Below are 26759 nucleotides of genomic sequence, written 5' to 3' on the forward strand. Positions count from 1 at the left end.
CCGCCCCTCCGCCCCGGCTCCCTCCCGCCAGTCCGTGTAGTGCGCACCTACTCTCTGCCCTTCCTACCCTCTTCCGTGGGCCTCTCGTCTGCGCTTGGCTCCGGAGACTCCGTTCTGCTAGTCTTCTGGCGGTTTTCTGGGTTATTTAGGCAGGTGTGGGTGGAATCTAAGTAATCAGCAGGACGCGGTGAGCCCAGCGTCCTCCTACGCCGCCATCTCCCTCAGGATCCTAAGATAGTTGTTTTAAAGTCTTTGTCTAATGGGAGCTGACATCAGGGTTTTTTTACGAGACAGTTTCTGGTGATGTTTTCCCCCTTTGAACGGGCCATGCTTTCCTGGTTTTTTTTTGTTTGCCTTGTGATTTTTGTTGTTGTTGAGCACCGGACACTTAAATTTAATTATGTGTTAACTCTGGAAATCAGATTCTTCATCTTTTCCCAGCGTTTGCCATTTTTATTTAGAAATGTTTTTAACCGTCCTAGGCCGTCTCTGCCAGGGATCAGCCTGAAGTGTATCTATCTCCGGTCTCTTCTGAGCCTGTTAACTTGACTTCTAAAATTCTCCTGTGTATGTGATTGCTTTGGAATGTCAATCCTAAGTATTTGACTCCCAAAAGGAGAAAAAGAAAAATGAAGGGGAAGAAATGTGCTGGCACCTAAAATCCCCTGGGAGTCACCTCAGCCAGAGGGGTAGTGGCTTGTAACAATTGGACAAGAGTTGCACAAATGGCCGCCCACTTCTGTGTTTTCACCTCTGCGGTCAGATTAGAGCACAGATCCTCAATATTTGGAGAGTGGGGTCCTACCCAGTCTCCCCAAAACTGCATGCAAGCCGCTCCAGGGACACACAAAGAGCTGCCTGCCACAGGGCAAGGCGATAAGGGATAGGTAGCTGCTACAGTGCTGAGGACATACATTGAGCAAAATTAACTGCAATTTACTGCTTAAGGCTTCCTCTGTAAGTTGTAAGCCTTTGAATAGACCCCAGAGTTCCAAAATAGTTACAATAGACATATTCCGCCAATACAACTGTTGTGTAGATAGGGAGATGACTTTCTAGTGCTTCCTATTCTACCATTTTACCAGAAAACTTACTCAAATGCACTATAATTTTTTAAGCTTTTTGTATGTTAAATAACATGAGTTTTTGGCTATTACAAACTAAGGTATGGGCATGAATGTACAGGTATTCACATGGGCCTATGCCTTCATTTCCCTTGTGATAATATCTAGGAGTACAATGTCTTTGTCAAGGGCAGGTGAATGTTAAAAATTTTTGGAAACCGACAAATTGTTTTCTAAAGTACTTATACCATGTTACTTTCCCCCAAAAGTGAATGAGTTCCAGTTCTTCCATATAGTAGCCAAGAATTGATACGATCAGTGTTTCTAATGTTTGCCATTTTAATAGGCCTGTAGTAGTAGAATCTCGCTGTGGTTTTGCCTGGCATTTCTCTAATGACTCATGACCTTGAGCATTTGTAAAATGTTATTTCCTACCCAAGTGTCTTTGGTAAAATGCCCATTCGTATCTTTTGCCTATTGTTAAAATGTTGGTTGAAGAATACAATGAAACAGCAAAGAAATTTGTTGGAATTTCAGTCATTTATCAATGATGTTGGTAACTTATTTACATAATGGGGTAATAGATTTTGAATACTGAAAACGTCCTCAAAATTTTGCGCTGTTCCCAGTGGGAAACTATAGACACCATATACTTTTAAGTTGAATTTGAATTAACATAGTGTCTACTTTCTTGCGTCTTCACAGCTAATGAAAAAGTAAGTCAAGCTCTGAGTTCTAGTATTTACTTTGCAGCCATTTTCAAGCTACGTGCGGTCTCTGAATGTGAAGTTGGCAAATATGTGCAGTAGGACAACATTGTATCCTTTGTCCAGCATAGAGATACAACAGATGTAAGTAACTTTATGCTAAGATTTCTAATTCAAAATTTAATTATAGATATAGGGCTACATAGGTTATCTATTTATCTGTTTTTGTAAACTTTAGTCATTTGTGTCTTTAAAGGAATTTGTTGATTTCATTTAAATTGTTTATTGGTAGAAATAGGTTCATGAGTTTCCCGTTTTCCCCTCTCAGTATTTGTGTAATTGTGGTGATGTCTCCTTTCTCATTCCTGATATTGATAATTTGTGTATTTCCTTTCATAACCTGATAAATCTTGCATAGAGGCTTATCTATTTTATTATTCTTAAGGCTTTTGGTTTTACTCTTTTATTTTGAGAAAGACAGAGTGAGTGAGTGGGGGAGGGGCAGAGAGCGGGAGACAGGATCCAAAGTGGGCTTTGTGCTGACAGTAGAGAGCCGGATACAGGGCTTGAACTCACAAACCATGAAATCGTGACCTGAGCTGAAGTCAGACACTTAACCGACTGAGCCACCCAGGTGCCCCTTACTGATTTTCTCTATAGTCTGTTTACTTCATTGATTTCCATTTAGATCTTTATTATTCTGGGTTTTTTTAAATTTTTATTTTAAGATTTCAAGTGAACTCTACACCCAACCTGGGGCTCAAACTCATAACCCCGAGATCAAGAGTTGCATGCTTCACCAACTGAGCCAGCCAGCACCCCCCCTTTTTTTTTCCTAGTTTTAAAATGTGGAAACAGATCCTTGATCCTTTTGTTGTTGTTGCTTAATGTTTGTTTATACTTCACATAGCCTTCAGTCCTGACAATTTCCTCTTGTATTTCCTTCTAAATACTTTGGTGGGGCGTTTGTTTGTTTTTTGAGAGAGGGAGGGCACAAGTGAGTGAGGGGCAGAGAGAGAGAAAATCCCAGGAGGGGCGGGGGGGGGGGGCAGAGGAGCAGGGCTCATCGATGCAGGACTCGTGCTCACCTAATGTGGGACTCGAACTCACCAACCAGGAGATCATGACCTGAGCTGAAGTCTGACACTTAATGACTGAGCCACTCAGCACCCCTAAATATTTTGTACTTTTGCATTTTATTTCAGTCTGTGACCTATTTTAAGTTCATTTTTGTTTGAAGGTAGGAGGCATTTCTTCCTCTTGTGCCTCACATCTGGGCAGACTGATGGGAAAACCCCAGGGGTTCCTTCTTTTGCAAGATTCAAACCCTGCAAGCCCTGCCCAAGCAAGGAAGCTTTACCTCAGCCCCATCTTCAGGTGTTCTGGGTATACTGGTGTGTTTCTATAATAATAATAATAATAATAATAAATGTTCTGTATTTTGGAAATTTGAATAATAAAAAGTTGTAAAATTAATATAATTTTGTCCAGAGACAAAGAAGTGAGCTATACCTCTGGCCAGTTACAAGTTGAGCATTGGGGCACCTGGGTGGCTCCCAGTGATTGAGTGTCTGACTCTTGATTTCTGCTCAGGTCATGATCCCAGGGCCATGGGATCAAGCTCTGTGCTGAGCGCAGAGTCTGCTTGGGATTCTTTCTCCCTCTGCCCCTCTCCCCCCCCCCCCCCACTCATGTTCTCTTTCTAAAATAACATGAAAAAAATTTTTGAGCAAAGAGAATATGGACTATTGTGGGTTAAAATACATGAATGACTAAAAATGAGCCCATAATGAGACTTCTTAGAAAAGATAAGCAAAAGAATTATATGTTATTACATCTGTATGACACTGCAAGATAATTAAGTATGAAACTTTATATGAGCTTAAATTCATAAGATTGTGCAAAGACAAATAAAAATGCAAGTGAAATTATAATAGAGTAGCCTGAGGATACATACCCAATTCACACTGGCTGAGACTTTTGGGGAGGCAGAATAAGTGACTAGGTGTTCAGACAAAGAAAAATTTTAAATCACCTGTACCGTCCTCTCCATTCTCTTTCATAATAAAACATATAAAACATAACACAAGGAGCTATTAAAGTTGATGACTGCCAAACATAAGCGGTAGAGATATGTCCTTTGCACTTTTTAGCAAGTAACAGATGGGATTGTTTTTGATAAAATAATTTTTTTTTAATGAGGGGTAGAAATAAAAGTACTATGATGAAAAAAACTTGGACAAATTTATCATACTATGTAGGAGAGTATATTAAGTCCAATTTTTATTCAATGAAATAACACTTTCTCATTGGAGGCAGAAGTAGCCTCTTCCATGGAGAACAAGCTTGGCTGTCTTGTTACGGGGATCATTGCTGAAAGTCTAGTCTAGAACTCATTCCTATTGTTATTTCGGCGATTGTGTTAAACCCCAATTCTCTTACCATTTAGCTGCTTATTTACTCTGTTTCCTGAAATCGAACACTAATTTATAGAGTGTTTGGTGCTGGAATGGGTTATAGGCAACAGATCATGAGCATCTGGGGATGTTTGTCAGACCTGATTGTGTTTAAAGGTAGGAAGATCCAGTTAACACTGGACAATACTCGTGTTCTGACAAGAAATGGACGAAACAACTGGCACACAGTGCTCGGGGCGTATGGTCGAATTAAGTGTTGGAAGACCGTTCTTCCTGGATTTCTTGGTGTTCGTGCCCTGTCTGGGTCTTCTGAGCTGCAAATGTTGACACTGTAATGATGGACGTGTCTCCCCTCACCAGAGTCCTATGCTAAGGGTAAGACAGTCTGGAGATACCCTTTTAGCTCCCCCAGAGCCAGTTGCTTACATTCTGGGCTGGAGACCTTTCCTTTGTCCCCCGAGAGACCAGATGGACTCCCTCCCTCCCCCTCTTTATTTCACATTCGAATCCAAAGCAGAATACACATGTCTTCTCAAGTACACAGAAAACACTGTTCAGGACAGGTCATACACAAAACGAATCTCAATAAATTTAAGACGACTGAAATCATACCAAGCCTCTTTTCACACCACAATGGTATAAAACTAGAAATCAATCACAAAAAGAAAACTGGAAAAGTCACAAATATGTGGAGATTAAACAACATGCTACCGAGTAACCAATGGATTATTTCTTTTTTGAATAAATCAGAGGATAACGCAAAAGTACCTCGAGACAAATGAAAATACAACATATCAAAATCTGGGGGGTGCAGAAAAAGCAATTCTAAGAGAGAAGTGCATAGCAATACAGACCTAACTGAAGAAATGAGAAAACTCTCAAACAATCTAACTTTATACCTGAAGGAACTAGAAGGAGAGGAACAAAGCCCAGAGTTAGTAGAAGGATGGAACTAATAAAGATCAGAGCAGAAATAAAAAAGACTAAAAATAGAAAAGATTAATGAAACTAAGAGTTGGTCCTTTGAAAAGATACACAAAAATGATAAACCTTTAAATAGACTAAGAAAAGAGAAGGCTCATATAAATAAAATCAGAAACGAAAGAGGGGAAGTTACAACTGACCCCAAAGAAATACAAAAGATCATAAGAGACTACTATGGACAAACATACACCAACAAATTGAACAACCTAGAAGAAACAGATAAATTCCTAGACACGTACAATCTTCTAAGACTGATTACTAGAAAGAAGATTGAATCCGTAACCAAAAACTCAGCAGACAAAAGTCCAGGACCAGACAGCTTCATTAATGAAGTCTACCTATCCTTCCCAAACTCTTCAAAAACAAAACAAAATAACAATACAAACAAAACACCTAGAAAAAGAAAAAGAAAGAAAGAAAAGAAAATCTGAAGAAAGGAAATCCTTCCAAACTCATTTTATAAGGCCAGCATTACCCTGATACCAAAAACAAAGACACCACAAAAAAAGGAAATTACAGGCCAATATCCCTGATGGACATAGACACAAAAATCCTCAACAAAATATTAGCAATCCAAATTAATCCATTAAAAAGATTACACATTGTGATGAAGTGGGATTTATTCCAGGGATAAAAATATGGTTCAATATCCACAAATCAAAGTGATAAACTACATCAACAAAAGGAATAAAAATCATACCTCAGTTGAAGGAAAAGCATTTAACAAATTCAACAATTTATGATAAAAAAAATTTCAACAAAGTGGGTAGAGTGGAAATGTACCTCAACATAATAAAGGCCATTTAAGATCAGCCCACAGCAAACATACTCAACAGTGAAAAGCTGAAAACTTATCATCAGGGACAAATCAAGGATGCCCACTCTCTCCACTTTTATTCAACATAGTATTGGAAGTCCTAGCCAGAGCAACTAGGCAAGAAAAAGAAATAGAAGGTATCCAAACTGAAGAAGTAATAGAAGGTATCCAAACTGAAGAAGTAAAACTATCACTATTTGTGGACAGTAAGATTTTACATCTAGAAACCCCTAAAGACTCCACCAAAAAACTATTTGAATTAAAAAACCATTTCAGTAAACTTGCAGGATACAAAATCAATATACAAAAACCAGTTGTGTTTCTATATAGTAACAAACTATCAGAAAAAAATTAAGAAAACAATCCCATTTACAATTGCATCAAAAGGAATAAAATAACTAGAATAAATTTAATCAAGGAGGTAGAACGCCCTTACACTGAAAATTTTAAAACATTGATAAAAGAAGTCAAGACACAAATAAACCTAAAGATATTCCATGCTCATGGATTGGAAGAATTAATATTGTTAAGATGTCCATATTACCCAAAGCAATCTATGGATTCAGTGCAATCCCTACCAAAATCCCAATGGCATTTTTCACAGAAATAGAACAATCCTAAAATTTGTATGGAACCACAAAAGGTACTATATCACCAAAGCAATCTTGAGAAAGAAGAACAAAGCTGGAGGCATCACACTTCCTGATTTCAGACTACATTACAAGGCTACAGTAATCAAAACAGTATGGTATTGGCATTGAGCAGACACACAGACCGATGCAGCAGACACACAGGCCGATGCAATGGAATAGAGAGCCTATAATAAATTCATGCGTAGTCAGCTAATTTATGAGAAAGAAGCCAAGAATATACAATGGGGAAAGGACAGTCTCTTCAATAAACGGTGCTGGGAAACCCAGAGAGCCACATCCAAAAGAATGAAACTGTACCACTATGTTAACACCGTACCCAAAATTTAACTCACAGTGGATTAAAGACTTGAATATAAGATGGGAGACCATAAAACTCTTATAAGAAAACAGGCAGTAAGCTGTTTGACATTGCTCTTGGAGATACTTTTTGGATCTGACTCCAGAGGCAATGGCAACAAAAGCAAAAGTAAACAAATGGAACTAGATCAAACTAAAATGCTTCTGCACAGCAAAAGAAACCATCAATAGTACAAAAAGGCAACCTACTGAATGGGAGACGATATCTGCAAATGGTACATTTGATAAGCGGTTAATATCTAAAAAAAAAATAATAATAACTCCTACAACTCAGTAGCAAAAAATCCAATTAAAAGATGAGCAGAAGATCTGAACAGAGATTTTTCCAAAGACATAGACCATTAGGAAAACGCAAATTAAAAACACAATGAGGTACCACCAGACACCTACCTATTAGAGTAACTGAAAACAAAAACAAGCTGACAACACCAAGTGCTGACAACGATGTGTAACTGCAACCCTCGTACGCTGACGATGGGAACGTAAAACGGCGCAGCCACTTTACAAGAAATTGCCAAACTTTTCCAAAGTTAAAACCATATTTACCATACGACAGCACTTCGAGTCCTTGGCATTTACCTAAAGAAATGAAAATGTCCACACAAAAGTGCAAACAGTGCCTTTATTCATGACTGCGCATCCTGGAAACAACCCAAATTGCTATCACCTGGTGAATGGGTAAAGAGATTGTGGTTCACCCACAATGGAATACTACGCAACAATAAAAACAAATGAACAACTTATACACATAATAAAATGGATGAATCACAAGTGCACTGTGCTAAATTAAAACCAGAAACAAGTCTACTGACTGTATTTGTATGACATTCTGCAAACAACAAAACCATAGATTAGTTGTCATGACCTGGGGTTGGGGGAAGGGAACTAATTACCCAAGAGCATGGAGGAACTTTTTTTGGGGGGGGGGGTGGCAAATATTCTGTATCCTGGTTGTGGTTATGGTTATATGACTGTATATGTTTGTCAAAAAAATATATAGAACTGTATACCTAAACAGGGTGAATGTTACTATATGCAAATTATGTCAATAACCCCCAAATAAAAAGCAAAAAATTCCCTCATCAACATAGATGTGAAAATTCCTTAATAAACATTAGCAAAATGAAAGCAGGAATGTATGACAAGTACACTATGATCTTGGGAATGAAAAGTTGAGCCAACTGTTGAAAATCAATGTAAGTCACTGTATAAAAAAATGTTTATATTGTATGAGAACCTCAGTTGCTGAAAAAGAAAGCATTTGACGACGTGCAACTCACTTTAATGATAAAAGGAAAATCCCTCACCCTGATAAGGGACATGGATGAAAAATCAAAAGCCAACATTATATTTAACGGTAAAGAACTGAGTGCTTCCCTCAAGATTGGACAAAAGCCAAGGATGTCCATTTTCATCGGCTCTATTCAACACTGGTGTACTGGACACCGTAGGAAATGCTGCAAGAGAAGAAAATTCAAACTGGGTAGGACATAGTAAAAGCGTGTTTGCTCACAAATGACACTGTTGTGTATACAGAAAAATCTAAGCAATCTATGAAAAGCGACTAGAACTCAAATGTAATATCACAGGAAACAAAGTCGATACCCAGAAAAAAATTCATATATATTCAGCCACAGCATTTATCGTAATATCAAGAATTATGACACACTAAAGGATAAGCTTAACAAAATACGTGGAGGACTGAAAAGTACACAACATTGCTGAGAGAAATTAAAGACCTAAGTAAAAGGAAATATATGTTTATGAATTAATGGATTGATAGTATTAGGAAGTGAATTATCTCCATATTGACCTATAGATTCAATACACTCCACATTATAATTCCCCAAAACGTTTTCTCCCATGGCAATTGACAAGTTGATCTGCAAAGATGTAATTGAAAAAAAGACTTTCAACAAAGCAGTAGCAGTTCTGAAACGTGCAGTAATACTCTTCGGTGTTGTTAGAATAATGGACACAGGGTACAATGGTATGAGAAGTGTATTTGGAAATGAATATATTTATGTAGTCTACTGATTTCCAAAAAGCAACTCAATGGAGAAAGATAATTCTTTTCAAGAAATGGCCCCAGGGGCGCCTTGGTGGCTCAGTCAGTTGGGCCTCTGACTTCGGCTCAGGTCATGATCTCACGGTTTGTGGGTTCGAGCCCCACATCGGGCTCTGTGCTGACAGCTCGGAGCCTGGAGCCTGCTTCGCATTCTTGTCTCCCTCTCTCTCTGCCCCTCCCCTGCTCACATGCTGTCTCTATCTCTCAAAAATAAATAAAGATTTAAAAAAAAAAAAAAAAAAAAAAAAGAAATGGCCCCAGAACAAATGTATATGGTTGTTTCCTCTTTTCACAGATTCGTTAATTGTATACATGGTGACAATTTTCTAATTAATTTTGTTGCTTCAAAATTAATGTTCCAATTACAGTTCTGGCCTCACATGAAAATTTCTGATACACAGGCATCTCATTACCTTTTCTGAGTAGACCTTAATTTCATAATTTTTGGTTTTCTCTTTAATCCCAAACTTATGCATACATGTGGTGACTTCCCAAATCAAGATGTTAAAACTATCACTATTCAGATCATTAATTGCAAGAAGCCTCCGAACAGTGGAAAGCTCCATCAGTGACTACCCTATCCAAGTTTCAATACTTAGTTATATGTTTACAAAAACTGCAGCATTACCTTGGAAGTGTTTTTCAGAACCCAGTGAAATCTGTGTAACTTCCAACTATAGAAAAAAATCTGGGTGGAGGAACAAGTTAGGTGACTGAGAAAAATACAGAATGTGAAGCATTCTCTAACACAACTTCCTTGGACGTTCCCCCCAAAATCATGTAAAAAAGGTGGGACTCAAGAGTATATAGGGGCACCTGGGTGGCTCAGTCGGTTAAGCGTCCGACTTCGGCTCAGGTCATGATCTCACAGTCCGTGGGTTCGAGCCCCGCATCAGGCTCTGGGCTGGAAGCTCGGAGCCTGGAGCCTGCTTCGGATTCTGTGTCCCTCTCTCTCTGCCCCTCCCCTACTCGTACTCTGTCCCTCTCTCAAAAATAAACATTAAACAATTTTTTATAAAAAAAGAGTAGAAGGCTATTATTTAGGAGTGAAGTCTACAACTCCCTCTTACATGCAGAAATAACATGTATACATGGAGAGATAAGTAGAGATAAAATAAATAAGGCAAAATGTTACCAAAGATGTGGCAATTTTACTATTCTTTCAACTTTTCTCGGTTAAAATTTCTATTCACAAAAAAGTTGTAAAAAGAAATTTCCAAGTGGACAGTATTTTTCTCTCATTATTTCCAACTTACCCTGAGTTTTGGACAAAGAATGAGGATTATAGGCTATTCTCAACAACTTCACATACATTGAAAGACTGAGTATCTTTCAAGCATTAATTCAATTTAAGGGATGAGTTCAAAATGAATATCCTCTCATTTCTTTCTTTCTACAAAGTTTTATCCAGAGAGATTTACCTAAAATTATAAAATGGATACACGAATATAAAGGCATTTTTTTAACTTTTTAATATATTTTTTAATGTTTATTCATTTTTGAGAGACAGCATGAGTGGGGGAGGGGCAGAGAAAGAGGGAGACACGGAATCTGAGACAGATTCCGAGCTGTCAGCACAGAGCCTGATGCGGGACTCGAACGCACGGACTGTGAGATCATGACCCGAGCCGATGTCGGTGTCTTAACCTACTGAGCCATCCAGGTGCCCCAGGGCATTTCTAAATTAACTACACCTGTAGGGTCTTACTCTCAAAATTTCACTAGCAGTTGAAAAACATGCTAATAGTAAAATTAATAAATATCAGGCGTAGGTTTTTACGAGTATGTAGGTTCTAATACCACCATTTGAAAGCAATGCCCTGAAATAGCACGTGTGGTGCCTGGGGTCAAACAGGTTGGAAGGCGGTGGCATGACAATGATGGGAGCTGACGTGTGCTTTCCAATATACATTAACTGGTTTTGTTTGTTTTTTTAACTAGGATGGATTATCTGAAGTTCAGCAATGATTTAAGAGTAACTGGAAGGTTTTTTTTATTCACTAGTTCATTCAACCATAGTAGAATAGGTCATATCAAATTTCATGCTACCAATTCTGTACTAAAGTTTCCTACCTTTTCTGAATTGGCCACCAATCCCGAATATTCTGATATTATAAACACAAGAATGACAAATGAAGGCTTTCCTATGTTTTCTGAATTCCATTATGAATTCTGTAATACGAGAATATTTTCTAAAGGCCTACAAGATTTTTTACATACAGGTTTCTCATTAGCATAAATTCTGATGCTAAACAATGTTTGAGTCATACATAAAGGACTCCCCAAATTCCTTAAATTCTTAGGGTTTTACACCCATGTGGTTTCTCTGATTGCTTTAAGGGCTGAACTGTATCTAAAGTCCTTCCCACATTTTTTACACTTAAAGGGTTTCTCACCAGTGTGCAACCTCTGATGTTCAGTAAGGAAGGAATTAAGTCTAAAGGTCTTGCCACATTCCTTACATTCAAAGGGTTTCTCACCAGTATGAATTCTCAGATGTTGAACTAGGTAAGAGCTAGAACTAAAGGCCTTCCCACACTCCTTACGCTCATAGGGTTTCTCACCAGTATGAATTCTGCCACGTTGTACAAGGTATGAGGCACAACTGTTTTTCCACATTCCTTACATTTGTTGGTTTCACATCAACATGAATTTTCTGATGCTGTGTAAGATGTACATGTACTCGAAAGGTCTTTCCACATTCCTTACATTCATAAGGTTTCTCACCAGTATGAACCCTTTGATGTACAGGAAGTTGATGGCGACTAATAAAAGCTTTTCCACATTCCTTACACTCGTAGGGTTTCTCACCAGTATGAATCCTCTGATGTTGAACAAGGTATGAGCCAGCACTAAAAGCCTTGCCGCACTCCTTACACTCACAGGGTTTCTCACCTGTATAAAGTCTTTCATGTTGAACGAGGTATGAGGCACGACTAAAGGCTTTCCCGCATTCCTTGCATTCATAGGGCTTTACCCCTGCATGAATTCTCTGAGGTGCATTAAGAAATGAACTAAGTCTAAAGGCCTTTCCACATTCCTCACATCCATAAGGTTTCTCACCAGTATGAATTCTCTGATGTTTAACAAGGGGTGAGCTACTACTAAAGGCCTTGCCACATTCTTTACATTCATAGGGTTTCTCACCAGTATGAATTCGCTGATGTTGAACAAGGTATGAGAAGGTACTCAAGGCCTTCCTACATTCTTTACACACAAAAGGTTTTACCAGTATGAATACTCTGATGCTGAAGAAGTTTTCCATACACTATAAAAGCTTCCCCACATTTCTTACATTCATAGGGTTTCTCACCGCTATGGATTCTTTGATGTTGAACAAGGTATGAGCTACTATAAAAAGCTTTCCCACATTCCCCACATTCATACGCTTTCTTAGCAGTATGACTACTCTGATGTACAGTAAATTATGGCTACTACCAGAGGTCTTCCCACATTCCTTGCATTCATATGGTTTCTCGCCAGTATGAATTCTCCCATGTTTAACAAAGCCTGAGCCTCTAATAAAAGCCTTCCCACATTCTTTACATTCATAGACTTTCTTAACAGTGTGAGTTCTCTGATGTTGAACAAGGTACAGAAAGGTACTAGAGGACTTCCCACATTCCTTACATTTACAAGGTTTCTCACCAGTATGAAATCTCTGATGTACGGGGAGCCGATGTCCATTACTAAAGTTCTTCCCACATTCTTTGTATTTGTAGGGTTTTTCACTAGAATGTGTTCTCTCACGTTGAACAGGGTTTGAGTACCGACAAAAAGTCTTCCCACATTCCTGATATTCATATGATTGCTCTCCATTAAGAATTCTCGGATGTAAAGCAAAAGATGTATATTTCTCAAGGGTGGGCATTTCTTTATTGCTGTCTCATCCTTCGACTGAAAATCTGAAAGAAAACAAACAAACCACAAATATCCTGTTTTCCTATATGAGAAAATACAGGAATAGATTTCTTTGGAAGAAAAGAGACTAAAAATATCCATTAGAAATCAAAAGCCTAGATTATACTAAAATACTGTTATAAAATTTTTTTCAAGGTCAAAGAGAAATGCAGAGATTAATGAGAGTTTATTTAAAATAGTAAGGTTGGGGATAAAATAGGTTTCATTTCTGATATTTAAGTGTGGTCAGGATCTATGAGGAGCATGTTGAAAAACTTACCCACACACCATCCCAGACCTCCTGAATCCGAAGACACAGGGCAAGTTCTGGGCACGAATATGTTTAACATTTCTAACAAATGTTTCTGATACAGATAAAATTTCATTTACCCCCAACGTGACTTCTCTTTACACTTTGAATAAAATCCATGTATCTTTCATTAATATGATTCCTGCTTACCTATCAGCCCTCATATCAAGTCAGAATTTTCTTCGTTCCCTCTTTACCTCATTTCCCCCTTTCGGCACTTGGAACGTGTCACAAGTTTTCTCATCGTTTGGTTCCATCTGCAGGTGATGGTAATCTCCCCCAAATTCTCTGGCATGTGTGGTTTGCAGACTGGATCTTTCTCATCCTATATATATTTAAGGTAAAATATCACTTTATCAGGAATACTGTAAATTGCTGACCTTGTCTAAGGATGCCCATGTCTTTAGCTTCTGTTATAACACTTAATTCTTGTAATTCCAACCTGCTTTCAATTACACAATTATTTCTCTTTGCTAAAAGTTTTAATTTATTTCCCCCACGCCTACCTGTGGTTGATAGTATTTTGGTCTTCATGGCCTTTGCCATTATCATGCCTGTGAATATGTTGCATCACATGACAAAAGATATATAATTAAGGTCACTAATCAGTTGATTTGAGATGGAGACATCAACCTGGCTTGCCTGGATAATTCCCTAAAGAGCAGGGCTTTCTCCTGGCTGAGGGCAGAAAGGGAGCCAGGGACATTCAAAGTGTGAGAAGGACAAGACTTGCTGGTTGCTGGCCGGAAGATGGAGGGGACCACATGGGAAGTGTGAGAAGGAAATAAATTCTGCCAATAACCAGTGAGCCTAGAAGGCTCTATGCCGTAAAGAACTGTAGTCACAGCTGATACTCGGATTTAGCCATCCTGTGCCGAACTGGTCTACAGAACTATGGGATAATAAATGACTGTAGTCTTAAGCTGCCAAATGTGTGGTAATTTGTTACAAAGCAATAGAAAACGAACACTTTCCCCCAAAGCAGGCCCAACCCCTGTGTCATTCAGCACTGAACTATAACCCCCTAGCACACAGCAGAAATTGATTGCAAAAAAAAAAAAAAAAAAAAAAAAAGACAAATCTCCAGACAAAAAAAAAGAATTAGGATATAGTTAAAAGACAATGTCATACAAATAATTCACTGATAATCCATTAATATAAAAATAGAGAATCCTTTACGAAATAAACAATTTCAGAGGGACAAGCATAAAACTGTACTCCTTTGAAACTTAGGCAGTCTGGGGTTCTCTGGTAAGGCAAAACTCCGGTAGCACCTTGATATCATGGTTGTTTCCACTCAATGGGGAACAGAAGACACAGATTAAAGGTCAAGGCAGGGGAAGCGTAAGAGGTAGAATTTGCTAAAACCTGTCCCGTAGTGGTTTTGCTAACTATCCAACGGTACCGGACAGGGGCATGGTCAGAAAATGTCCCTCCAGCCAGGGAAATTATTAAGAACAAAATTACCCAGCAGATTCTTTTACCAGCCGGACCTCCAAAGGATTTCCGGTCCGTTTGACAGTCCATTGTAGAGGAACGTGGTCGGGGTGTGCCACTTTGAGAGCGATGCATCCTGTGGCTCCGGCCAGCAACTGTCACAGCGGATGGGGTGGACAGGATGATCGGATAGGGCCCAACCCAGTGTGCCTCTAAATTTGGGGAGGTGTGACGTTGCACCCAGATCCAATCTCCAGGTCCGAGTCCTTGGTCTGATGGTTCGACTGTAGAGGGCGGTTCTCTCCGGCTTTCTTTTACTAGGTTATGGATGGCTGGAAGGTTGTAGAGCCTGCAAGGACTTGAGATGTGGTTTGAGATTTCCGCCCGTTGTTCATCTCCCAATCTTGGAAGCAAGGGAGGTGGTCTTCCAAATAGGATTTCAAAGGGGGGAATGCCTCTCATGTAAGGTATACAGCATACTCTGAGGAGGGCACAAGGAGGGAGGCCTACCCAGTTTTCGCCAGTTTCTGGAATTAATTTAGTCAAGGTTTCTTTTAGAGTTCTATTCATTCTTTCTACCTGCCCTGAACTCTGGGGGTGGTGGGCACAACGTAATTTCCAATTTATTTGTAAGCTTTTGGCCAACATTTTAGATATCTGGGCTATGAAAGCCGGGCCGTTATCTGATCCCAGACCAATAGGGATGCCAAATCGGGGAACCAATTCATTGAGTAATTTCTTAGCCGCTATCCGAGTGGACTCTGTTCTAGTGGGGAAAGCCTCTACCCATCCAGAGAAGGTGTCCACTAGTACGAGGAGATAATGATAGCCATAGGGTCCATGTTTCATCTCAGTGAAGTCAAGTTCCCATATTTCTCCAGGCATCTGTCCACGTAGTCTCTGTCCTGAAAAATTTAACTTGGGAGATGGGTTAGTCTGAGCACAGGCTTTGCATCGGTCTCCTAGGCTTTGTACGATTTTATTGAGGTTTGCAATAAAATAGTCTCTTTGGGCTAGTTCAGACAACTTGGTTGCCCCTAGATGCGTGGAGCTGTGGACTTACGGGAGCCAGGTCCGTCCTATAGCTTCTGGTATGAAGATGCGTCCGTCCTCGAGGTGATACCAATGCCGGTCATCTCTTTTTGCCCTCAAGGTTTCTATCAGGCGTAGCTCTTCTTTGGTCTAAAACAGTTCCGAGGGGAGAAAGCGTGGAGGCAGCAGAGGCAAAATTTTAGTCGGGAGAACATCTCTTTCTGCTGTGGCCTTTGCCGTTGCGTCAGCAAAGGCGCTTCCTTTCGCTCGGGGCGAGTCTGCCTTTTGGTGGCTCTTGCAATGTATAATGGCCACCTTTTTAGGAAGCCATAAGGCTCCCAGTAGGGCCAGGATTTCTTTTTTATCTTTAATTTCCTTCCCTCCTGATGTTAACGGTCCTCTTTCCTCATATAGAGCTCCACGAACATGGGTGGTGGCGAAGGCCTACCTGCTATCCGTGAAGACGTTCGCCGTTTTTCCCTTTGCCCATCTGAGGGCCTGGGCTAGAGCCACCAGCTCTGCTCTTTGGGCAGAAGTGTCGTGCTCAAGGGCTTGGACCCAGATAACCTGGTCCTGAGTCACTACAGCTGCACCTGCGTGTCTGAGTCCATCTTTGACAAAACGGCTGCCATCAGAGAACAGCTCGAAATCCACCTTTGGCAGAGGTTGACCTCTTAAGTCCCTCCTCAGTCCCGTCAGAGTACTCCCAGTTTCCGAGCAATCGTGGAGTGGGGCCTCTGAGTCGTCATCAGGCAGCGATGTGGCTGGATTTAAAGCCTCTGTCTTCAGGAAAGCGATGCGTGGAGGGTCCAGTAGCAATACCTGATCCTGGAGGATTCGTGCGTTGATCCATCGGTCTGGTGGGGAGCGCAGCAGGGACGCTACTGCGTGAGGTCCTGTGATCTGAAGGTCTTGCCCAAGCGTTAGTTTGGAAGCTTCTTTAACCAGTGGCGGCAACAGCTCTGAGGCAACTGGGCCACCCGGTGGCAACAGAGTCCAGCCGCTTGGACAAGTAAGTAGGCTACGGGTCGTTTCCAGGGGCCCAAAGTTTGAGTAAGGACCCTTTTCGCAATGCCCCGGATCTCATGTACAAATAGTTGGAAGGGTCTGGTAATATCAGGTAAAGCTAGGGCTGGGGCTTGGGTAAGGGTGCTCTTGATTTGCTCAAAAGCCCTATCTTCTTGTTCTCCCCAGACCATCTCAGTTCCTTCACCCCCAGTAGCGGAGTACAGGGGTTTTGCCATTTCAGCGAAACCCGGTATCCAGAGGCGGCAATACCCAGCGGCCCCTAGGAACTCCCTGATCTGCCTTTTAGTTGTGGGTTTAGGAATGTTGAGGATAGCTTGGATTCTTTCCGGCCCCAGCGATCGCTTGCCTTCATGCAGTTGGTAGCCCAAGTATATTACAGAGTCCAAGCAAATTTGGGCCTTTTTGTGCAGAAACTTTATATCCCAGGGCATCTAATTCCCTTAGCAGGTCCTCCGTAGCCTTTGCGCAGTTCTCTCAGGAGTCGGCGGCTAGGAGCAAGTCATCTACATATTGTAACAGCGTAACATCTGGGTGGTTCTCCCAGTAGGGGACCAAATCCCTTCGAAGAGCCTCATCAAAAAGACTAGGGGAGTTTTTAAACCCTTGGGGGCAGTCGAGTCCAGGTTAACTGTCCGTTGTAGGTTCTGTCTGGGTCTGTCCATTCAAAGGCAAAAATAGGCTGACTGACCTTTGCAATCGGCAAAGCAAAGAATGCATCCTTTAAGTCCAGGACAGAGTAAAGGCGGTAATTCGGAGAGTTCACTCAGGAGAGTGTAAGGGTTGGGGACTGTAGGATGAATTGTCTCCACCCTTTTGTTAACTTCTCTGAGGTCTTGTACCGGCCTATATTCTGAAGTCCCAGGTTTTGGGACAGGAAGCAAGGGAGTATTCCAGGGGGAATGGCATGGCATTAGGATCCCAGCTTCTCGCAAGCGGTTGATGTGTTTGGCAATTCCCTCCCTCGCTTGCTGGCTGATGGGATGGATATTGCCTCACCCGGATGGGGGTGGCTGTGGCAGCTAGCTGGATCACTAGCGGCGCTTGTCGAATGGCTAGTCCAGGGGGGTTAGTTTCAGCCCAAACTGTAGGAATTGTCTCTTTCCACTTTGCTATTAATGGAGAGGCTTTCCACTCTGGTTTTTCTAAGAGTAGATACTCCTCTGATATGGGGCAGGGAACTAGAATGGCAGGTGGCGGTAGGTTCAAGTCTATAGAATTTCCGGTAAAGGAGATTTGGGCCTTAAGCTTGTGCAACAGATCTCTCCCCAGAAGGGAATATGGGCAATCAGGTATGAGCACAAAGGAATGAGCTAGGTTTGTGATTCAGGCACGAGTCCGTGGGTAGCCTTGCGTTCGTCCGGTGGCTCCCTGAATGTATACCTTTTCTTTAATCACAGGTCCTAAGGGTTCTTTAAGAACGTAATACATAGCCCCAGTGTCAACCAGGAATCTAGGTTCTTTCCCTTCTACGTTGAGGGTAACCACAGGCTCCTGGGGATTCAGGGAAAGAGGGGAGCTGTGGTGGCATTATTCCTGGGCGACCAGGATGGGAGGCTTTTTGTTAGGGCATTTATCTTTCCAATGTCCTTCTTCCTTACAATAAGCACATTGATTTTTTTCCCCAATGTTGCTCGGGGTCCTTTCTGGCGGGGTTGAGGCCTTCCCTGTCCTTTGCTGTTGCCTGGGGGTTTTCCCCAGGCTGGTACGAGGACTTTCCCTATTTCCTTCCCCTGCATAATGGCAGGGCTGTCCCTGCTCTGAAAAACTCACTGGGCTATTTCTACCAACTCTGAAATTACCTTCCCTTCGAATCCTTCTAATTTTTGGAGCTTTTTACGGATGTCTGGGGCCGACTGAGAAACGAAAGCCATGTTAATGGTTTTTCGGTTCTCTGTTGCCTCGGGGTCAATAGGAGAATATAAGCGGTAAGCCTGGTAAAGCCTTTCAAGGAAGGCTGCAGGCGACTCATTCGGTCCTTGGACCGTGTCATGAGTTTTTGTCAGATGGGTGGGCTTTTGTGCCGCTGCGCGAAGCCCCTGTTACAATCTGGCGATACTGAAGTAGACGCTCCCTACCATTATCCGTGTTAGGGTCCCGCTGGGGCGGTGCGGAAGGGAAAACATGCTCAGTTCTGCGAAGGTCTGTGGTAGGCATTCCATCCGGGCCAAGGACTGCTCTCGTTGCTTCCCGGAGCACTCGGGCCCTTTCCTCGGAAGTCAGTAAGACCTGCAAGAGTTGGTGACAATCTTCCCAAGTAGGTAAGTGAGTGGTGAAAATAGAGCTCAATAAGTCAATTAGGCCCTGGGGGTTTTCAGAGAAAGGCGGGTTCTGAGTTTTCCAGTTATAGAGGTCCGTGGTGGAGAAAGGAGTGTAGACAAGCTTCCGGTGTGTTGGCTGCCCATCTGGACCGGGAGCCGGAGCCATTTGCCTAAGAGGAAGGATGGGAACTGGGGCATCAGAGGATGGTGTTCTCCTCTACAGAGGGCTCCTGATCTGGTGTGTGGGGGACTAGTCAAAGGGTCACCTGCGGCTTTTGGTTCCTGGGGAGCTAGTGGAGTCTGGGGATAAGGAGCTGGTCTCTAAGGATCGGATAACAAGTCCCTCCCTTGGGTATCTCCTGAAGCACCGGGTAAAGCCTCTTTGGAGGCTAAGTGACGGGAAGCAAGGGTTTGGAGTTTGGAGGAGAACAGGAAGGGGAGTGGGAAAGGGAGATGCCGGATGACAGCTTTTGGCCCTGTTTCTGGCACTCTCTCAGCCAGGAAGGTGGGTCTTCTAGGAGGTCGACCCAAGTCACAGCATATGGCTCCTGGTGGGGATGAACATCGTGACAAATCCTGCGGACAGCATAAGCAAGGTTAAGATTCTAGGAGCCCTCTGGGGGCCAGTCAACCCCAGAGAATGTCAGCCAGTCCAGTTGGCAATATGTCCGCAGCCAGGATGGCTTTAGGTTACAGACATAGGTCCTTCCTCTTTTTCTGAAACCAGAGAAGTTATTTAGCATGCATTTAAGGGGGAGCAAGGCTCGGACAAAGACTGACCCATGACGGAGGTTAAACAGCGGGTCACACCAGAGATAATGATAGGTTAACAGGAAGCGTTTAACAGGGCACACAGAGCACTGAACGTAGAGCAAATGGTTGGGGTGATCAAGCCCAACCCAGACGGTCCGAAGACCCGGATGGTCCGGAGACCCAGAGGGTGCTGGGGACGTCTCCACCAGACACCAGCTAGGGGGAAGTTAAGCCGCGTCCAGCCTTCCCTCCTAGAATCAGATCTGGCCAGTAACAGAAAACAGGCGCCACCCTGCATACCTTACTTTTAAGCCAGGTCTGAGAACGGAAGGCCGGGGCCGAGGAACGTCTCTCAGAGCTCTTCCCTAGCTGTTCCGCTTCAGCCTCCGAATCTTGGGTGGTCATAGAATCTCGGTGGAACCTCCAAATGAAACAGGGTGCTGTCGAAGAGACCAAAAAAAAACAAAACAAAACAAAACAAAAAAACAACCAAAAACCAAAAAACAACAACACCACCAGACGCTGAATAGAAGCAACACAAGATTTTATTCACAGCTGGGCCAAATCTCATCTCCTGATCTTAAGGAGAAAAGTGCAGAGAATGGCCCCCGAACAAAGGTAGCAGCGAGCTTATATGGATTTTAGCAAGTCAGAGTACGTCATTATTTAGTTAACCAATTTCAACTTACAGCATTTCATCAGACTAACACACAGACGTTAGTCTTGGCGGGAACCTATCAATTTAAAGTTCTTTGTCCTAATGGATTTTAAAATGACCAATCACAGTTAGACACCTAAGATACCGTGGAGCAGTGAGTTCGTGACTTTTTACACGTTGGTCTTGACTAGGCTAGATCTTGGTAGAAGGGGTGGGGGAGCATTTTGCAACCTAAGTTATCTATTAAGCAAGCAGGCGAAGTTACAGAAGTGAGATAGGGCAGTTAGTAATTTGCGATAACCCTAATAGGGAACTACATAAGCTTTTATCTCAATTATTCATGAAAGGTGAGTTTAAGCCGAACTTATATACAATAAGCTTTCTGATAGCTTATAAGTTGACCTATTACAATGACCTGAGCAGAAGTCAGACGCTCAGCTGACTGAGCCACCCAGGCGTCCAGTAACTTCAGTTTTAAATTTATTTGTTTATCCAACCGACCACTGTGTCGGTTGCACAGGCTCTTCAGATAGGACAAACCAGGACCCTCTGTCCAGCTGTTCTGCTGGCAGGTGGCTCAGATATTAACGGAGCACTTACAGCAATTTTGAGCATAAACATAATAGGAAATTTGGCCTTTGTCAATGTTTATGCAATAAACACCCCCGGTTCTAATCCTGCCATTTCATCCTTTCCAGCCCAACAAAGGTCAAACCATTTCTTTGGGAACAGAGAGAAGAAAGTACATTCACTTCTTAAGATAGCCCTAAAAGGTACAAGGAAGAAAGTGTTTGAGGGAGAAGACTCTAATTTACTTGAAAGAGGAAAACTTACCCAGTGAGACCAAGTTACTACAGTTCTCCAACATCACATGTCTGTATAAGTCCCTGTGAGCAGAATTCAGACTCTCCCACTTCTGCTGAGAGAAGGCTACGGCCACATCCCTGAATGTCACTGGTCCCTGAAATGGCAAACCCACATATTTCTGGGGCAGTTAAAAAAAAAAAAAAGTTTTTAAGATGAAAGAAGAGGAAATAAAAAGTTTCCATGTGGCAAGGGAGCAATCAGAACAATGAAGTAGGTTCAAAGCTTATGACCTAAAAAGTATTATGAATCAGAATATCTGCATGTTCTGGAAGAACCCTGTTGCTAGGGACAAAATTTTCTGTATGTTGTAGGATACAACAGGACTTCAGACCTGTTGGGAAACTGACAAAATAATCCAAGTTTCTCTGTTAAAGTAAATCACAGACACAAAGACACTGCCTGCTCAGTACCCAACCCAAAAAATTCTCAAGAAATATTAATCTCTGCACTATTTTCTCTTTAAGAGAAGTTTTTTTTTCCCAAGCATAAAATCTTTATTTTAGAAAATAGGTATTATACAAATTTGCTAATTTCTGAAACTTCAAGATTATCATGTCAGATTACATCATCAACATTTTCCTTTATTAATAGAAACATTTTCATGATGAAATAGAAGTACCTTTCATGAATATATATCAGAGTTAGGCATTATTTTATATTTTTACAAGACTGGACCAAATGTCTCAGATTTCCCCAATGCTGGTAATCTATGTTAAGCTACTGTTTAGGACAATATGCTCATAGTGTCATTTAACACTCATCACTCAACACTTCTGCTGTTCCTCAGTTAGTGGACTATGACGAAGGTGATTCAAATCAAACGAATGCCACCCGAGTCTAGCAGGTCCCCTGCCACCACAAAACTGACCTAGTACATGCTCTCGGGCATCGCCCCGCAGGAACGGTATCAATGTTTCCAAGTCATAGTTATGTCCCCGCTGTGTCCCTAAAAGCCTCCCAGAGCATGCGATCTCATCATATTAAGAGACCAATTGGTACAAAATCGGTAGGTCTGTGGAGATTTTTTAACCTTCTGATGTATGGCCAAATGAGGCCAGTATCTCAAACTCACCAAACCACTGACTGACACAAAGGAGCTCCAATAATTCACGAGGCTTCACATCTTCACTGCTCCATCAGTCCTTTAGCAAAGACTCATCATGTAGGGCCTGTTCCGTAATTTGCTCGATGAATTAATGAACACCAGTCAGAAAAGGCGACCTTGCAAGGAGGAAGCAATTGTTTGGCACTGTCTCAAACAGAAGGAACCAAGCAGGTAATTAGATAGTGCCCGCTTAGGAAGAACGCCTCAGGTTAATTGATGAAAATATCTACGGAGTCTAGGGGCGCCTGGGTGGCTCAGTCGGTTAAGCGTCCGACTTCGGCTCAGGTCATGATCTCACGGTTCGTGAGTTGGAGCCCCGCGTCGGGATCTGTGCTGACAGCTCAGAGCCAGGAGCCTGCTTCGGATTCTGTCCCTACCCCTGCCTCTCTCTCTCTCTCTCAAAAATAAACATCAAAAAATTTTTTAAAAAGAAAAGAAAATATCTACGTAGTGTAAAAATCCCAGTATTTCAAGGAGTAACAACTTAAACGGCTATGCTTTTAGAAATGTAAGAACCGATCAGTCTTCCTGGGGATTCCTCTAGTAGAGAAGTTCAAACTCTAGAAAACCCAGAGATGAGAGAAGAAAAGGAGGTTTTAGGGTTCCCAATAGCTTCAGCCAGTAAGCTTTCTTGTCCCTCCATTTCAGCTTCCACGTTATGCTACAACCACCCTCACATAAAATTTTGGAGAACAGAGGGATTCTGGATAAAGCCGAACCCCAGTGAACCGAGCTGCACACAGCTGGATGCCGAGCCAACAGCACTTCTTCAAGGAAGACAGAGTTAGACCTTCAGCAGGACGCTTTCTGGCTAGGCCTTCATTCTGGGGACGCTGATCTGGAGCTACTATCCGGCTACACAGTTCTGCTTTGAACAGATTGTCCTCCTGACACTCCTACATTCTTTTTTTTTGTTTGTTTGGTTGGAATTTTTTTTTGTAATTGAAGTGTGGTCGACATATAATGTCAGTTTCACATAAACAACACGGTGACTTGACATTTCTACACATTATGAAACAATCACCCCAATAAGTCTGGTTATCACCTGCCACCAAAGTTATTAGAATATTATTGCGTATATTTCCTATGCTGTACTTCACATCTCTGTGACTCGACTGGAGGTTTGTACCTTTTGATGTCTGTCACCAATCCTCCCCCCACCCCACCCCACTGCCAGCCAACCACTAGTTTGTTCTGTTATTTTTGAGTCTGTTTCTGTTTTGTTTGCTTGTTGTCTTGTTTTTATATTCAACATACAAGTGAAAGCATATGGTATTTGTTTTTCTCTGACTTATTTTACTTAGCATAAATCATCTCTAGGTCCATCCATGTTATCACAAATGGCAAGATTTTTCTTTTTTATGAAGGAATACTATTCCATTGTATATGTACACTTCATCTTCTTTATCCATTCATCTATTGATGGATGCTTGAGTTGCTCCCATATCTCAGCTATTTTTCTTGGGCCGCCTGGGTGGCTCAGTCGGTTAAGCCTCCGACTTCGGATTTCGGCGCATCTCCTGGTTCATGAGTTCCAGCCACCGCACGGGGCTCTGTGCTGACAGTGCAGAGCCTGGAGCCTGCTTCGAGTTCTGTGTCTCCCTCTCTCTCTCTCTCTGCCCCTCTCCTGCTCACGCTGTCTCCCTCTCTCTCTCTCTCTCTCTCTCTCTCTCAAAAATAAATATTTAAAAAATTAAAAAATAAAATAAAATAATTAAATTCCCATCTCCAGATCAGCTCCGGGCTTTCCGGCGGGTCCTGCTGGGAAGCTTCATTCAGGGGCTCCCTAACCGACCTCCCTCTGGGGGCCTCCAGTCTAGGACAGACCACGTGGCTGAGAGGCGAGAGGGGCCGCAGGAACCTGGAACACGGGTCACAATGATACCCCTCCTAGCCTTGGCGGGCGCACACCCCTGGTCCAAACCACACAGTCCCCCTCCCGCCCCCAGCTGTTCCGGCTCAGGCTCACGCACGCCGGGGATGCGGGCAGCCTCGGCCCGACCGCTCGCCGCTCCCCGCACGCCCCACACTCACTGTCTCCCTTCACAGAGGTCCACGTTGCCCTGTGGGCGGGTCTGACTCTGCAGAACTCTCTCCACGAGGCCGGGTGTCGGTTTTCTGCCGCGCCAACAATCACGAAACAGTGGGGGGGGGGGGGGGGAGGCTGAGGTCCAGGTTACCCCCGCGGCCTTGGGGAAGTGTAATCCCAGGCTTCTTTGGCCTGAGCGCAGTAGCCTCGGGAAACGTAGTCTGGCGCGCTAAAAATCGTAAAACCTACGCGTTCCCGCCGCGCACAAGGACCACCCAACCCCGCTCCCGGGAGCCTGGGGAGTTCCCATCGGTCCTCGGATGGCGCAGGCGCAGGCGCAGGCTCCCGCTGAGCTGACGACCCGACCTTTTATGGGGCTGGGAGAGTTTGATGGGCTGAGGTCGCGGCGGCGCAAAGGACGCGAATAAGTACCTGACCCCACCTGGGAAGGCAGAGTTGAGGATTCAGGTGTTCGCTATCGGGCGGACGCTTGAGACCCGAAGCAGAGAGCCAAGCCAGGGCACTGCCATACCAGACCTCCCAAAACCATAATAATGTATTCTAAATTGTGTTTTTAGTTTAACATAAAAATATGAAAAGTAGGTGTTTGAAATTATTTATCTTTCTGTATTGTTTACTTTTCTATTACAGAAATGTTATTAAATAGAACATCAATAGAACTACTACTGGTGGCAATTCATAAGGGTAAGACAAACACGTGTGAGGGGCACCTGGGTAGCTCAGTCGGTTAAGCATCCGACCTCTTAGGCATCCCACTTGGGCTCAGGTCATGATCTGCCGGTTCGTGGGTTCGAGCCCCATGTCGGGCTCTGTGCTGACAGCTCAGAGACTGGAGCCTGCTTTGCATTCTGTGTCTCCCCCTCTCTCTGCCCCTCCCGCACTCTGTCTCTCTCTCTCAAAAATAAATAAACATTAAAAAATTAAAAAAAAAAAAGACAAACACGTGTGAGAAAAATGTTTCCATCCTCTGATACAGCAACTTCTTACTAGATATTTAAACTTTGTATGCTATATTATTGTGTATTTTTGTATTATGTATTCTTAAGATACATAAATGTGAGAACTTTAAAATGGAAAATGTAAATACAATAGGATTAATTAAACACATATCTTTAAAAGAAATGTTTCTGTACCATTATACATTAGGATATCTTTACTCTTTTCCCTTTTCCAATAATACTTGTCTGAATCTGTAGCCCTTATGGCATTCTTTTCTTTAATGTAGTGGTAAATCTGCATACAATCAAACAAAATTCGCTTTGACTTGTAGATCTGGTCTTAGTAAGCCTATATTACACTCATTTTTGGTATTAGCTCAATGTTCTATCAAGCTAAATATCCTTTCAACAGTGTTTGCATATGGGATACTTAGGATTTTACTTATGAACAATACATTTTTAGCCTTGTAGGAATTGGTTTCCAGCTGCAAATTAATGGAAAAATTAAAGGGTCTTATAATATTTTTAGTCTCAAAATAACTCTCCCAAAATGTTTACTAATTAGACTACAGTTGTTTAAACATGTGATACTTCTCTCTTCCAGGTGGCAAAGCCTAATTTGTCTCCCATGGGGATTGGGCATAGTGACTGGTATGTAACAAACAATATGAAAAGGGAAGAACACTAACTTTACAGTGGAGAAATCTGGCAGGTACTGCCTTAACTAAGTGATCAAGGTTTGTTATCACTGGACGTAAATCATGTTTATATTACGCATTCCTTGATATAATGAGGTGAAGACACTTCCCCTGTGTAGCGTTCTTCCCCCAAATATATAACATCAAATAATAATGAGAAAACATTGGACAAACCCAAATTGAGTATTATTCTATTTTTTCTGTTTATTTTATTTATTTTGAGAGAGAGAGAGTATGTGTGTGTGTGTGAGCAGGGGAGGGCCAGAGAGAGAGGGAGAGAGAATCCCAAGCAGGCTCTGTGCTGTCAGCCCAGAGCCTGATGTGGGGCTTGATCCCACAAACTGTGAGATCATGACTTGAGCCGAAAACCACGAATTGGATGTTTAACTGACTGAGCCACACAGATGCCCGAGTATTATTCTATAATAGAGGCTATATATATATTAGAACATATAGCCTCATATAGCCCCCTTCTCTCTCTCTAATATATATTATTATACATATCCATATAATACATACAATATATGTGTGTATGTAGATAGATAGATACAGATTACTATTCCTCAAAAGTATACAGGTCATGAAAGACAATCCTGGAACAGAAAAGGATATTAGTGGAAAAACTGGAGAAAACCAGATAAGGTCTGCAATGTATTA

General features: G+C 42.2%; 2 protein-coding genes across 2 annotated transcripts; both read right to left on the bottom strand.

The window, feature by feature from the left end:
* Positions 1-10701: 10701 nt before the first annotated feature.
* ZNF30 (zinc finger protein 30) lies at positions 10702-13521 on the bottom strand. The gene is given in 6 exon segments (XM_042968074.1): positions 10702-11670; positions 11673-11699; positions 11702-12294; positions 12296-12494; positions 12497-12798; positions 13475-13521. Coding segments are annotated over 6 exon segments (1464 nt in total). The 3' UTR covers positions 10702-11374.
* Positions 13522-14451: 930 nt separating this feature from the next.
* LOC107181041 lies at positions 14452-21426 on the bottom strand. The gene is made up of 4 exons (XM_042969094.1): positions 21279-21426; positions 20087-20226; positions 18851-19001; positions 14452-15241 (listed from the first exon to the last, which is right to left on the bottom strand). Exons 1-4 carry the CDS (start codon positions 21310-21312, stop codon positions 14559-14561), a joined length of 1008 nt encoding a protein of 335 aa, XP_042825028.1. The 5' UTR covers positions 21313-21426; the 3' UTR covers positions 14452-14558.
* Between the last annotated feature and the right edge of the window lie 5333 nt (positions 21427-26759).

Source organism: Panthera tigris, chromosome E2, assembly GCF_018350195.1.
Source record: "Panthera tigris isolate Pti1 chromosome E2, P.tigris_Pti1_mat1.1, whole genome shotgun sequence".
In the NCBI taxonomy this organism is placed as follows: Eukaryota; Metazoa; Chordata; class Mammalia; order Carnivora; family Felidae; genus Panthera; species Panthera tigris.